This window comes from Beta vulgaris, chromosome 1, assembly GCF_026745355.1.
Source record: "Beta vulgaris subsp. vulgaris cultivar EL10 chromosome 1, EL10.2, whole genome shotgun sequence".
In the NCBI taxonomy this organism is placed as follows: domain Eukaryota; kingdom Viridiplantae; phylum Streptophyta; class Magnoliopsida; order Caryophyllales; family Amaranthaceae; genus Beta; species Beta vulgaris.
In genome coordinates, this window is record NC_079202.1 from 64,275,069 (window position 1) to 64,289,884 (window position 14,816).

The window sequence follows — 14,816 nt, forward strand, 5'->3', positions numbered from 1 at the left end:
TGAAGTTGTTTAGTAAGTTGTTCTTTTTCTAAGGGCAACGGAACTTTTTTAATTTCGGTCTTGTCAGGGCTTTTCAGATAGTTGCCCTAGAATCTTGAGGGCTGAGACCGATCTCCGGAATCTCTAGAGAATATTGCAATCATATGTGTGCATTATAGTTTGTTGGTATATTTTTTTTTTTGAGGGGATAGTTTGTTGGTATATGTTGTAGGAGGTTTAGGTAGTTAGTAAGAAGTTTGTGAGAATAGCTAAAAGTTATTAGTGAGTTTGTTGTAATAGGCCTGTTAAGTTCTTCTATAAATAGTTGTAGTTGTTCGAAGATGATTTTTTACCTAATTTGTTTTCCAAAGAGTTTATTTCTTCGCACCTTTGAGGATGTGTATTCGGAAAATTGAAAATTCATTTTACTCTGAGAATGAAGTCCATCAGTTGAAATCCCACAATAGTAACTCAACCTTAATGATCAGACATGCTTTTTTTGGCCTAAATTTTTTCTTTTCAAATTGCTTATATACCTCTCTTCATAAGGCTGTGTATTCAGAAAATCGATAAATATATCTTTGTTTTTCCCTAACAATGAATGTCCCAAATCGAAATGTCATAATAGTATCTAACTTTTTACCCTCTATGCGGTCATGTGTTCAGTACATAGAAAAATAGAGTTTTATTTTATCCGGAAAATAAGTGTTCTAAATTAATCTTCATAGACGTTATAAATTGAATACTTGATGTTTGGTTATAATTTTGGCCTATTTACCTTAAAGTGTTTTTTTTTTATATATTCATAAGATCATGCACTAAAAAAGAAATCAAAGAATTGAGTTTCATTTACCTCGAAAATAGCCCTAAATAAAATTCCCATGATAATTACTCTATGACTTGATATTCAGATATGATTTTTGGCCTAATTTTTTTTCTTCTAAAGTGCATATTTTACATCCTCTAGTAGGACGCCGTTTGGAAAATCGCAAAATTGAGTTTCATGTTACCTGAAAAATGAGCGCTATAAAATCGAATTATCATGATAATGACCCTATAACTTGATAATTGGACATGACTTTAGACCTAATGTTTATTTCCATAATGCTTTTTTTTTTTAGTATCCATAAGGCGGTGTATTCATAAAAACGAAAAATTGAGTTTCATTTACTCCGGAAATCAATGCTCTAAATTGAATTCTCATGATGATGACCATATAAATTGATGCTTGGGCATGTTTTTTGGTCTAATTTATTTTAATATATTTTTTATTTTTTATTTATTTTACCTCGAAAATGAACGCTCTAAATCGAAATCTCATGATGATGTCCCCATAACTTGATTGCTCGGGCATGAGCTTTGACCTAATTTTTAAAAGTGTATATTTATTCATCCTCAATTAGGATATGTATTCAGAAAATTAGAAAAATAGAGTTTTAAATTACCCAGAAAGGAGTGCCTAAATTGAAATTTGATAATAATGACCCTATAGCTTGATTCTCCGCATGGTTTTTGATCTAGTTTTTTGAAGTGTATTTTTTTACTCCTTTATTGGGATGTGTATACAGAAAATTGAAAATAAAGGTTTTTTTTTTCTCGAAAAGGAGAGCACTAAATCAAAATCTCATAATAATGACCCCATAACTTGATGCTTAAAAAAGATTTTAGTCTATTCTTTCATCAAAATGCTTATTTTTCACCCTCTATAAGGTCTTATATTTCGTAAATAAAAAACTAGTGCTCATTTTCCTCCGATAATGAGCGTCCTTTTTAGAAATACCATAATAATCATCCCATCTAACTTTGCGAAAAGAGCGCATATAAAGACGAAGGGATGATGCACACCCAAATACTTTTCAGTTTTCATGTTACATTTAGGAAAAATTGTTGAATTTTTAACAAAGAAAGTAACAAAAATGTCGTGGTATCATGTCTATTAAACTTATAATTTAGCCACTAAATAGAATTGTCTAAATACAATAGTATCCTAATATTTGTCCAAAATTTAACCAAGTAGGATCAAAATATCCTACAAATATTGAGATTCCATTGGACCATGATCGACAGCAAGTATTCAAGTTGTAGGATCTTATGATCCAGATTGAATAACAGTTGTCTGTGATGCAAAACTATGTGGCAATAAGACGTATCTTGTAAGCTGGACCACCTGGGACTCAATTCTAAGTTGTGCTGGCATATGTTTACCAAAACAGCATCTCAAGTTTGTTCATACACATAATTTGGATTTTAGGAGTTGAACGGCACTTATTGATCTTGAATCAGAAATGCGTCAAAATTCAAAAACATTCAAATTGCAGAACACGTGCATTGTCTACTCGTCTGCAACCTCAATAAGTGTTGGCTCGTAATCATTAGGAGCCTCAAATCCATGTAGGTTAATCACAGTAGCAGCGACATTAGCAAGACCACCGGTAGGTACGTCATTCCGGAATCGAACACCAGGTGAAAGGCCAGGACCTCCAATTGCAATAGGCACCTGAGATAGACAGCAGGTGAAGTGAGAACTAAAAACATTCCCTATTCGTCAGTCTTGAGAATTCATGCCACCATAAACAAGCCAGTCACAAAAGGGTGAGGCCACTATATCCACAAAACATTGATGATAAAACAGTCAATAGGCAACAAATTACGCAAGTTGAATAGTACACACAAAACCCAATATCAGACCGTACTCTAGGTGCTTTTATCCCATTGTCAACTGTAGCTGAAAGCATTGCCAAATACAACCCTCCCTGACCAAAAAAAATTTAGAGCCAAAACTTTTATAGTCCACCAGACCATCATACCATTTTTAAAGGGTGTCTATGTTTACATACCGGTTGTAATGTGTGAGATGTAAGAATCTGAACATTCCCACTCTTGTCAAGAGAAGGCTGCCCTTTCTTGTCTCTCTTTACCATTTCTTCAGCGTTTCCATGATCAGCAGTAACAACATATATTCCACCAACTTGCTCGATTGCATCAAGGATCATCTGCAATAAATTGATTCAATCAGCAAGACTATGCCTCTTATAACACTGACAGATTATATTTGACAACAGAAAAAAAATATAATGAGACGAGCCAAGAGATCAATAAGAGCAAGAGCCTCTTAAATTTTCTTTTGACAGATGGTTTATACAGTGGAAATGGCAATGAATTTATATGTGACTTGTAAGCGAAGTCCGCCCACCCATATTTATTTTCCTTTATTAAATTTCCTTTATTATCCACTAACACTTAGGACTATGAGGTCTCTATTCATCCCCAAGCCACGTTTATATACTTGTATGCTTATGTCACAACATACATATTACCCTCAACCTCCTATCCACCTTTAAGTATTATTTTAAACTTAAACCCTCGAAATTCATGACCCATGATCTCCATTCATCCTGAGCCAATGCATACACTTATTTTCCATAGTCACATCACACAGAGTACCCCTAAACTTCCTCCTATCTCCCTGCTCGCTATCAAATACCTCAAGGCTCAAGCATTATCCTAACTTCAAAAATGAGCAACTGTAAGAACTAAGAAGCCACAGGCCAAATTCAGCCAGTAACATTAGCATAGCCACAGTAGTCAAGAGACATTTCACACTTCCAAGTGCTCTAAGGATCTACTGTGAACATCCAAGTGCAACCATTTGACACCGAAGAGAGGGGAATGATCCAAATGAGAAAAGGCCTTGAGGATGTGAGATCCCAGTTTTTGAAAAAAGACGAGATAAAAAGAGAGAAAGAAGATGACAGAGGAAGCAACTGGCTTGGGAAAGGGAGAAATAAAGTACTATCAGTGTCTACACGAACTACAGCACTGGGGATACAGAAGTGGATGGGATTCACAGCAAAGTTTCTTATGTGTTGCAGCACAGAAGGAGATAGAAGGAGTTAGTAGATCCAAAAGGATTTGTAAATCCTGGTCTGGAAACGAATTCCCAAATGGTTAACAATCCTTCAAACTTGGCACTAGTATATCTTTATTGAAAAATGAAATGAGAAAGAAGATTTGAGTATGGCACTTTTGAATAAGATTTAAGAAATTTCATCTCTATTTTAATTCAAAAACCTGACAGTTTCACTGTGACATGGAAAGTAGTTGTATTATTTAAAGCGACAAAAACACCTTCCAAAGAAAAAACGATAAAATTACTATTTTCGTTTAAAAGCAGAGGTTAAGGGAAGGGGCGGAGGAAGGATAGAAACACCTTGAAGCATCATATCCATCACCAAAAAATGCAATAAGAAAAAGTACTAGTCATCCCTCAGCAAAGTTGGTGCAAAATGGGAGAAGAAAAGAGGACTGCAGTCTACATGTCCAAAAGATTACATTCACCTAAAATCCAATTAGGGACAAGCAGTTGACTATTTAGACCACACATAGCCCATTCTAAACATAAAATATGACAGTACATAACCCAATCTCCACAAGGCTATGTCCCCAAGAGGCCATGATCAAATAAAAGAACAAATTCATGTTCTGACTAAGACTGTGCAGAAGTTGAAACTGGAAGTGATGGAAACTGATTTTCTTGGACTAAGACAGCGGAAAAAAGATCATACCTTGACAGCTTCATCAGCAGCCTTGCAAGCAACAACTGTAGCTTCTACGTCACCAGTATGGCCGACCATATCCCCATTAGGTATGTTTACACGAATCTGAATACATTATGGTCAACTTTTTAAGAATCTCTACAAGTGAAAACCTCCTCTAAGAATCCTACAGAGAAGGAATTTAATACCTGGTGGAATTTGCCACTCAGAATGGCGTCCCTTGCCTTTTCACCAATCTCCAAAGCCTTCATTAAAGGTTGGACATTAAAGCTAATGCCACTGTCACTAGGAATCTCCACATACTCCTCCATTTCAGGTTTAAAATATCCTGACCGATTCCCATTCCAGAAAAAGGTGACATGTCCAAACTTGACAGTTTCACTGTGACATGGAAAGTAGTAGTATTATTTAAAGCAACAAACACCACTAGTGTGCATACTCGCATTGTTCTATACTACTATGCAGAACTCAACCCGAAATCCCACGGCCTCCGACAAAATCAGAACACAAAAAGGCATTCCAAGCAACTAACGTGGCTAATCTTAGTTGCAGTAGTTTTTAGACACTAAAAAAAAGAGCAGTTGATACTCTTTAGAGAATCTCTGACAAAAATATTGCACCTCCATCAGAAATATCATCTGAAATTTCCTGAAAAGATAGCAGCAAGTTGTAGTTTCCATGAAAGGTAGTTTATAGTATTGAATTTGTTGATGTTGGCGAGGGAGACAACCACAAGAGGATGGCTGGGTTGAGCATCATTAGGTATAGTAGAGTTGGCCATGCCCGAAAAAAATTTGCCTTGTAGTATGCAGAACTTACCCCGAACTCCCAAGGCCTCCAACAAAATCAGAACACGATAAGCCATTCAAAGCAACTAACGTGACTAAACTTAAACTGTAGTAGGATTTAGGAAGGATTATCGAGTTTCAGACACTAAAAAGAGATCAGTTGATACTCTTTAGAGTGTCTCTCTGACAAAAATATTGCAACTCCATCAAGAATATCATCTGAGATTTCCTGAAAGAAGATCTACTACAGTCATACTAAAGTAAAGAAAACCAATAAGACTGTGTATAAGCAAAGATAATTTCCTCGCATTGGAACAACTTAACAGCCCTCAACCCCCTAAAAATCATGAGCATTGCGACAAGCTAATCTGATACTAAACCTCATGCAAACACCTACATTCAATATCAATCAGGCGTTCTTGTCTAGGTTGGACAAAGAATAGGTAAGGTCATTTTGACAGGCCATACTGCTGAAGTAAAATGACATAAAAAGCAGAAAGGCTAAGAATATAAAATTTATCTTCCATCATAAAAGAAAACTTATTTCTGGAAGACTTGAAGTCTTACAACCATGCCAAATTCATTTCTAGACCAACATGAGTACATAACATAGTGAAAGTATAGGATACAGCTAGGAACTCCAGTAATTGGAAAAAAAAAAATCAAAAGGTATGCAACATCGAAAGTCATTAATATCACCTGCAAGCAAATGTCCGTACACCATTGTAAACCAGATATTCCCCTGATGTTCTCTCAATTTCTGGAGGAGAAACAAGGTAATGATTGGGAAGCTTCAATTCACCATCATACTGAAGCATACCAGCATAACGGATTTTAGGATATCGAACTCTGTCAAACTTATCAAAATTTTCATATTCGAGTGCTTTTGCAAGCATGACCATACGATCGGCTCGAAAGTTAATTGTTACAACAGCATCTCCATCAACTATTGGACCAACAGCCTTTCCATTCTCATCCACAATAACAAAAGGTGGTATGTACTGGTCGTTAGCCTTAGTATCCTCCCTCAGTTTCTTGACAGCCTCAACTGCATCCCTGAACTTGTATGGAGCTTCACCAAGCACTTGTGCATCCCATCCTCGTTTCACAACCTCCCAATCATTCTGCAAAACAAAGGGGCAAGAGATAGAACAATTATTTGGAATATCGACCAACTTGAACAAAACCCCATAAGTGGATAAGAACGTAAAAATCAAGTCAAAGTAAAACAGGAAGTACAAAATTAATATCACCAACACCAATATCAAGCAAGCACACCCATGCAAACTGGTAGATCGAAAAAGAGGTGTAGTGGGTACAACTACACCCCAATATATATAAAAATATATTTTCTCTTATATTTCTATTCTTTGTCATGTCGGTTGAAGAAGACCGGCAGCTGTTGAGAGTGCTTTTGTTGTTGACACACCCCACATTTCTGAACATACCGAGCCACATCACGCCGCATTCCCACCCAATGCCAATCGGTGGCCATTCTCAAATAAGTTTTCAGATCACCCACGTGGCCCCCCATCGGAGAGTCATGATACTCACGAAGGTGTGAATGAAAGACAATGTTTTCGGAATAACATAACGCCCTTTGCACAGTAACTTGTTATCACTGTGAACCCCACATGTTCCTTCACCTGAGAAAGAACCTCTTCCTTAGTACGATGCAGCAAATCATCCTTGTCAATTTCAGCCTCCTGCCAATTCACCCCTGAGAAGTAATGAAGGGCCCGAGCTCCATATCCCCAGTTCTCTTCCTAGAAAGTGCATATTGAATTTCAAAATCAAATCCAATTAACTTGCTCACCCACTCTTGGAAATCTACTCCAAGTTCTCTGTGCTGTGAAATGTAACGTAGACTTTGTTGATCGATGGGGATAACAAAGTGCCTTCCCAACAAGTAGTGTTTCCACTTTTGCACAGCTAGGCATATCGCCATATGCTCCTTTCGTAAATGGATTTAAGTTGAGAACGAGGACCCAGATTCCTACTAACAAAAGCTATGGGCCTCCCTTCTTGCATCAACACTGCCCCAACTCCGTAACCCGAAGCATCGGTTTCCACCACAAAAATTTTATGAAAATTTGGCATAGCCAAGACTGGAGGTTGTGTCATGGCTGCCTTCAGTTGCTCAAAGGTTGTCGTGGCCATGGGAGAGCAATTGATCAGTCAATAGTTGTGCAATGAGAGCATAATTCACAATGAATTTGCGGTAATATCCTGTGAGACCAAGAAACCCCCTTAGTTCACGAATATTCTTCGGCTCATCCCAAATAGGCTACCTCATTTTTCCAGAACTCACATTTTTTAAAATTGGCAACCGAGTGTGCTGTGCTAGAGTGGTCAACACCACGCAAAGATGTTGTTCATGTTCTTTTCCTGTTTTGCTGTACACCAATATGTCGTCAAAAAAAACTAGCACAAATTTATGCAAAAAAGGACGAAACACATCGTTCGTCAACGATTGGAACGTCGCCGGGGAATTCCAAACGGCATTACCAAAAACTCATAGTGCCATGGGTTCTAAAATCGGTTTGGTGGGTGTCTTCGGGGAGAACCAATATTTCTAGGAGTTCATCTAGGAGTTCATCAATCACCGGTATTGGATACTTGTCCGGAACCGTCTCCTTGTTGAGCTCCCGGTAATCCACACAAACACGCCACGAGCCATCTTTTTTTCCACTAATGGCTCGAGAAAGGGCTGCTCGAAAGCATGATAATTTTTGCTGCCAACATCTTCTTAATCAACTTCTCAATTTCATCTTAATTGAGGGTACCGGTATGGACGTACACTAACCGGGTTACTACCTTCCTAGCACAATAGCATGCTCATGTCCTCGGGCGGGTGGTAAACTGTTTGCAAAGAGATCCTTCATTCAACGGTCGGAACTGCCGGAGAATGAAGAGTTTCAAATCTTCCCATAGTCGGATCGGTCGCCTCTTATTTTCCCACTGCCACCACCGTAGTGCATCTCCCTCCATCGCTACCACTATTGCATCCAACATCTCTTCCTCCTTCAACCCATAAAACCCAAAGTAACGCTCAGCTCTAAGGATCCACCTAAGGGTGCTGATCGAGTTGAGCAGCTGGCGAGTAGCTCGTGATCGACTCGGTCAACACTCGACTCAAATTTGTTCGACTCGAGTTCGTGATCGACTCGAGACCTTAACGAGTCGAGTTCAGCAAGCTCCAACTCGACTCGATATGCTCGTGAGAAACTCGTTAAAATTTTTTTATAGAAATTGTTGAAATGAGAATGAAAAAAATATATACTTAAAAAGAAAGTAAGGTAAATAAGTTGGAAAGGGGGGGAGAAACAATGCATAAAACTTATCCCACATTGGTAGAAAGACAAAACATCAAAGCCTATTTAACTTTATAAAATGATGGTGGCCTAAACAAGGTTGAAAACTAAACACCAAAGCTTCTTTTCTTTATAAAAGGGAATGATGAAACTTGAGAGTTTGGGTTGAGCTTGATGGGTTTGTGTTGGGTTAAGCATAATGAGCCCAAGTCGAGTTGAGCTTAACGAGCTCGAGTCGAGCATAAATAATTTTTATCGAGCACGAGTTGAGCTAGGAAATTTTGTGCTCGATGAGTTTCTAGTCGAGTCGAGCACGAGTCGGTCGATTTTCGAGTCGAGCACGAGTCGGTCGATTTTCGAGTCGAGCACGAGTCGGTCGATTTTCGAGTCGAGTCGAGCAAACCCCAACTCGCGATCGACTCGCCCGATTAGCACCCCTAGATCCACCTGTCTGGGTCAGATCCATCGAAGAGAGGCATATCTAACTTCCTATAACGCCAATTACCACCCCCGGTCCATTTCCACGATGAGGCCCACCACCGCAATTTACCAGGTATCCTCCATCTCCTCCATGAAAAACACCAAGCCCTCCCTCTCTTGCTGAGAAGGTTGGAGTGTTGTTCATGGCCTCATCTTCTCGGTTCACACTGTTAGGGTTTTGTAATCCTTGGAGATTCACCATCGCCACCCTAATATCTTTTTGAAATTTAGCCTGATCGGATCTCAGTTGGTTGACCTCCAACTGTTGATTCTCCCTAGATCGACCCACTAGCCCTTCCACCCGATTAGCTAAAGCCTCCATGTCTTCCCCAATCTTCTTCGGAACCTCCGATTGACCCTCCAACAACTGGTCAGTCAATGATTGCCGAAAAGATGAAATAGCAGCTGTGATAGCTTTCTCTACCGCCTTATCAACCTTCTCAGATATGGAATTTTCCAGGTTAGCTAGCTTCTCCTCAGCCAGATCTAATCGTTGCATGGTGTTTGTTGGTGCCATGATCTTGCTGTGATACCAAGTGTGATGCACCTGCTACCCTGCAATACAAGCTCTCAACAATGGAATAGCAGATAAGCAGAAATAAGGCAGAAGAGTAGGTGTTGATTGATAAGCAAAATAGATACAGCTGGAGAGACCCAAAGCTCTCCTAATGAAAGTAACTTTCTCCAATTTCTCAATACCTCTCTCTTCCCTTCTTTCTTCTATTTATTATGACTCCCCACTCACACTCATGCAACCAACTCTAACATCGGCTAGCCACTCACACAATTCTGTTACTTTCTCTCTCTCTATAATATGCCCTTTCTTGTTGCGCCTAGAATACGTGTACTTGACAGGTAGCCTATCTTGGTGTGTCACATATTGCTATATCTATTGCTCTCATCGAGAGAGGCAAGAAAGAAATGGTGGCAATAGAGGAAATTAGAGATCTATTACTTGGATTCTTTGTTTTACCTCAAGCACTCATTTGTCGTGCCAGATCTTAAAACACTCTGAAATAACACTTAATCCAAAAAAAATCTGATATAGTGGTGAGAAATTATGGTAAAAAAATTGCTCTATAATTAAGACATTCTATTCAAGGCGAACATTTGCTAAAAAAGGGGGGGACTGTTTTGAGGTTACAGTCCTTTGAATGTTAGTAAATAACAGAATTGTCTTCTAGGGTCAAGATAGTGTGAATGGAAATGCATATTGATACTGACAATAAAACAATGAGGTTGATTGCATAGCTTAAATGTTTTAGGAAATTTTTCCATTGAGTACCATAAGATCTCGTCTCTTAGGAGTTTTAAAATAATAATACTCCGTTTTATTTTAGTTGTCAAATTTACCTTTTCTGGATGTCTCAAAATAGGTGTCGAGTTTCCAATAACAATAAACAAAAGCATTATATATTCCACTAAACTCAAATTCTAGTGGTCAAAGTATTATAAAAGGTGGAAAACAGCACGATAAATGATGTAATCTTTGATATTTTTTATTCCCTAAACATGACAATTATTATGGGATAGAGGAAGTAGAGTTAAAATAATTATTCATGAATCAACAGCAAATCTTCAGATCTAGCAACTAGGGTTAGCGTTGTGTTCGACTGTAATTTGACGGATCCGATTCATATTTCATACTTAAGCCAAGTCTAGGTAGCGGAGTGTATGATATAAATGGAGAAAATTACTCGAAGCTTTAAAGAATCGTATCACATAGATCCAAAATTCAAAATTACAGTAAAATATTATGAAAAGGATCAAGCATATCGTGAAACATCTATCTAAAAGAATATTTTGCATTTCAGAAAGAGTACTGACCTCATAACGATCCATAGTAACATACATGCGGCCACCACCAGATGCGACCTGGGCATCGATACCTCTCTCCCTTAACTGCACAAGATCGTTTTCAAGAGTTTCCAGAAAGCCTACGCTTGAACCATCCAAAACATCACGGCCATCAGTGAGAATATGAACACGGATTTTCTTGGCACCATGAACAGCAGAGCCTTTCAACAACAGCTGCAGAAAGAAGCATTTGTTAGGTCATACGAATAATTACTTTCACAAGTTATAGAAACAATTAAATGTGCAAAAAGAATCTTAGCGACATAGTACATAGTCCAACCCAAGAACCTTCATAAAGATGATACCTGTAACTGATCAAGGCGAGAATGTACACCTCCATCACTGAGCAACCCAATGAGGTGCATGGTACCTGTTTGAAAACTCTCCTTGATATAGTTAAAGCCTTCACCCTCAAATATTTTTCCTGAGGCAAGAGCAAGATCAACAAGCTTAGCCCTACAAAAAAAAAAAATCAAGCAATTAGATTTTGCAGTATATGAATATGCTTGAGTATGCAGTGATTAGATACTGAGTTGATACATAAACAAATAAAGCAGCAAAGATCAGGAAAATTAATCAGCTTAGGCTACAGAAACATAAGTTTTTGCTCAAATCTCATACGGGACTCCCCCGGCCTACATACACACATACACAAGCTCTCCAAGACTCCAACTCCTTCACTTTGACAGGTTTTATACAACTCAAAAAACAATTAAACTTAAGAAAAAAAATCCATAACTAAAGAGTGTTCATGTATAGAGCATATAGTTTCCTTCCTATGAGTGGAAGGAAAAACAATAACAGCACAGATACAAAAACAAAAACAAAAACAAAACAAAGAAACAAAATCACAATAACACTTTCCTCACTATCTTTACTTTATTGAACGAATCAGGCTACTCACATCTTATCCCCACCAGAACACATATTGAGAAGCATAGATCGTTGACTTTCTTAGTCTTTTACCTCACTTAACAGGTTATACTCTTATAAAATAAATACTTATCTTACAGCACCTAGATTCAGTTTGCTCGAGCTCTATTAGGCTGTACAGAATACATTTTCAATGAAAATTGGTTTTCCTCCCTATCAAACATTCTCTTAATCAAATAACGGCCCGTTTGGTAGTCGTTAGTAAATTGCGGTAATGGGAATGAAATTTAAGTGTAATTTTATTAGGGAAGCACCCCTAAAATCTCCATGGGGAGGTATTTTTCTCCATGGGAAAGCAATCTCACCCATAAACTTGTGTTTTTGTCTCCAAGAGGAAACAATTTTCATTACCACTCATTACCACCTACAAGGTGGTATTGGATGGGAATGAAAATTCAAGAAGGAAAGTGGACACTTGAGGATAAATTAGCATTACCATGGGAATGGACAATGATATTTCTCACAATTTACACACAAATTCATTCCCGTTACCACCATTTATGACCAACTACCAAACGGGCCGTAAGTGAATAGAATGTCAAGTGAGTATATATATTTATTCTCCAGTCAATGATCACTTTCACTTCAAACCTACCTTTACAGTCAGTAAGAGGGGCACATAGTGCTTCAAACTGGCCAATATAATTATGAAATTATTGGTTCTTTGACGATGACAAGAGTTACAAAGAAGCTACTTAAACAGGGGGAGCATCAGGCACAAATCAATAACCATGTAAGACCATACACGACAAGCAGCATCACAAGCATGAAGAAGAGTTAGAGAGAGAGCAAAACGTCACCCTTGAGCAAATATTCGTCCAGCACCCAAAGCATTGTGGCCAACTTCACTATTGCCCATGTCATCTTCTGATGGAAGCCCAACAGCTGTACCATGAGCCTTAATCAACCTCCACTTCTCTGGGGCACCCTGGAGACGAGCAAAGAAGATATGGTATTAGAGAAAAGGCTGATTTATAACACTAGCATATTTTTCACAATAAGTAATATATTATATTAAATTTTTTTAAAAAAAAAGTATAAAAAAGCCAATTTTTTTGTAAGGTGAAGTCCCTTGATAGGAGGGGGAGAACTGGGGGAACCCCCTTGCAAGGGGTGAAATTTGATACCAAAATTTCTACAACTGGTAGATGGTGGACTAGTGTCTACCATTGTAATGGTAGACACGGGCCAACACGCAACCCGAAAAACATAAAACGTGTGAAACTAATGTACATAAACTGCTCTTCAATGAACATGTGAAACTAATGTATCTCAACTATTCTACAATGAACATTGATTTCGACGATTCTCCTTTGTTGACCTTTATCTTTATGTTTTTTAGTCTGTTTATTGCATATATTTCTTTATTCATTGTGTTTTCTTTGTCTCTTCATTAGGCTAGTGGTTGTTCATCAGATATTTCTTCTTATGTTCATCTTTTTTTTTTCCATTGCAGATTTAGATGTTCATTGAGTCTCGTATGTTGTTCTTTTGTTCTTTTGCTTAATTTGTTTATTGAGGATGTTGTTTGTTCATCGTATCGAATGATGCGCATCATTAAATGGTAAACTCGTGTCTATCATCTAATTTGCGAAATCTCTAGAATCGAAGGTCATGCCAATACCTCTAGGCTATCACATGCTCCTAGAAGGAAAAAAAATTATATCAATATTACTATCTTTCCATGTTAATATTTGCTAAGAATTGGGCAAAGCTCTGAAAGAGCATTTCAAAAAGCACACATCTACTTAGGTAGAAATCTCTATAAGTGTTGAAACTTTATGTATTGATGAGTTGTGGTAAAAACAAAACACAGAAACATGAGAAGCAATCAGCCAATAGTACTATAGTAGCAAAGTCTAATGAAAACCCTAATCAGAACGGCAGAGAATCTAGGAAGCAGAGCGACAGCTAAAGTAAAGTAGGTAGCTATAAAACAGGGAGACAGTGAATCGATATTCTGATGCAACTAAAATCGGGTCATCAATAGAAGTAGAAGATACGATAACATATCAAAGGAATAGCCACAGATAATACTCTACACCGTATAAAGCAATATGATCGACAAATAAATAAACCTGCTTAAGGGAATCCATGGTGGGAGTTTCGGCAACATGGATACAATTATATTTATCAGGATCGGCTTCGCCCCACCCATCGAGAACCACCACGGCCACTATCTTATCCTTGGGCAGCTTGGGGTGATCTGGCAATTTCCATGAGAACTCTGAACTTCCCATTTCTCCGAGACCTAACTTGACTTCTCAATCACTGAGATAGTGAGATCCACCCAAACCCAAAACAACACAACACGAAAATGAATCGAACAAAACGAAAGCCTATCAGAAATCCCAGTGAATGGCCGAGAAAACAAATTCGATTGCAAGTACCTGACTATTATTACTGATCAGAACGATCTCCACATTGATTTCAATTATCTCCACATTTCACCAAATCCAAATAAAAAGAACACCAAATCACCAATAAACGTCGAGAAAATAAAGAAGCGCATTTAACAAAAAAAAACGCAAAATTTTACCAATTTCCCAGCAGAAATACCAGATAACAGCAAAAATAACCCTATTTTCACTCAATAATGAAAGCTACGTCAGATAAAGAAGGTGATGGGGATTTGAACCTATTCAACACCTCAATCTTAACCACTAGGCCAAGACATTATTGGTAAGTACAACTATTAACGGTCCGTTTGATAGTCGTTAATAAATTGCGGTAATGGGAATGAATTCTAAGTGTAAATTTATTAGGGAAGCACCCTTAAAATCTCCATAGGGAGACATTTTTTCTCCATGGACAAGCAATCTCACCCCTAAACTTATGTTTTTGTCTCCAAGGGGAAGCAATTTTCATTACCACTCATTACCACCCTACAAGGTGGTATTGGATGAGAA

General features: G+C 38.0%; 1 protein-coding gene across 2 annotated transcripts; it reads right to left on the reverse strand.

The window, feature by feature from the left end:
* Window positions 1–1,887: 1,887 nt before the first annotated feature.
* LOC104882799 (2,3-bisphosphoglycerate-independent phosphoglycerate mutase) lies at window positions 1,888–14,474 on the reverse strand. 2 transcript variants are annotated; one of them, XM_019248139.3, is made up of 10 exons: window positions 14,298–14,474; window positions 13,986–14,178; window positions 12,708–12,835; window positions 11,280–11,430; window positions 10,945–11,148; window positions 6,023–6,447; window positions 4,724–4,916; window positions 4,545–4,640; window positions 2,817–2,972; window positions 1,888–2,476 (listed from the first exon to the last, which is right to left on the reverse strand). In XM_019248139.3, the coding sequence occupies exons 2-10, from the start codon at window positions 14,145–14,147 to the stop codon at window positions 2,312–2,314; spliced, it is 1,680 nt and encodes a 559-aa protein (XP_019103684.1). In that variant the 5' UTR covers window positions 14,148–14,178; window positions 14,298–14,474; the 3' UTR covers window positions 1,888–2,311. The 2 variants fall into 2 exon arrangements, with proteins under 2 accessions (XP_019103684.1, XP_010672020.1); XM_010673718.4 differs by having other exon boundaries at window positions 13,986–14,474.
* Between the last annotated feature and the right edge of the window lie 342 nt (window positions 14,475–14,816).

What these genes read in the sequence shown, in the direction of transcription:
- LOC104882799 (XM_019248139.3), bottom strand. Translation starts at nt 14,147, where the DNA reads ATGGGAAGTTCAGAGTTCTCATGGAAATTGCCAGATCACCCCAAGCTG. An exon ending in GGACGAATATTTGCTCAAGG is followed by an intron (nt 11,431 to 12,707) that starts GTGACGTTTTGC and finishes TTTTTTTTGTAG; the next exon opens with GGCTAAGCTTGTTGATCTTG. An exon ending in CTGCTGATGAAGCTGTCAAG is followed by an intron (nt 2,973 to 4,544) that starts GTATGATCTTTT and finishes AATTTATTGCAG; the next exon opens with ATGATCCTTGATGCAATCGA.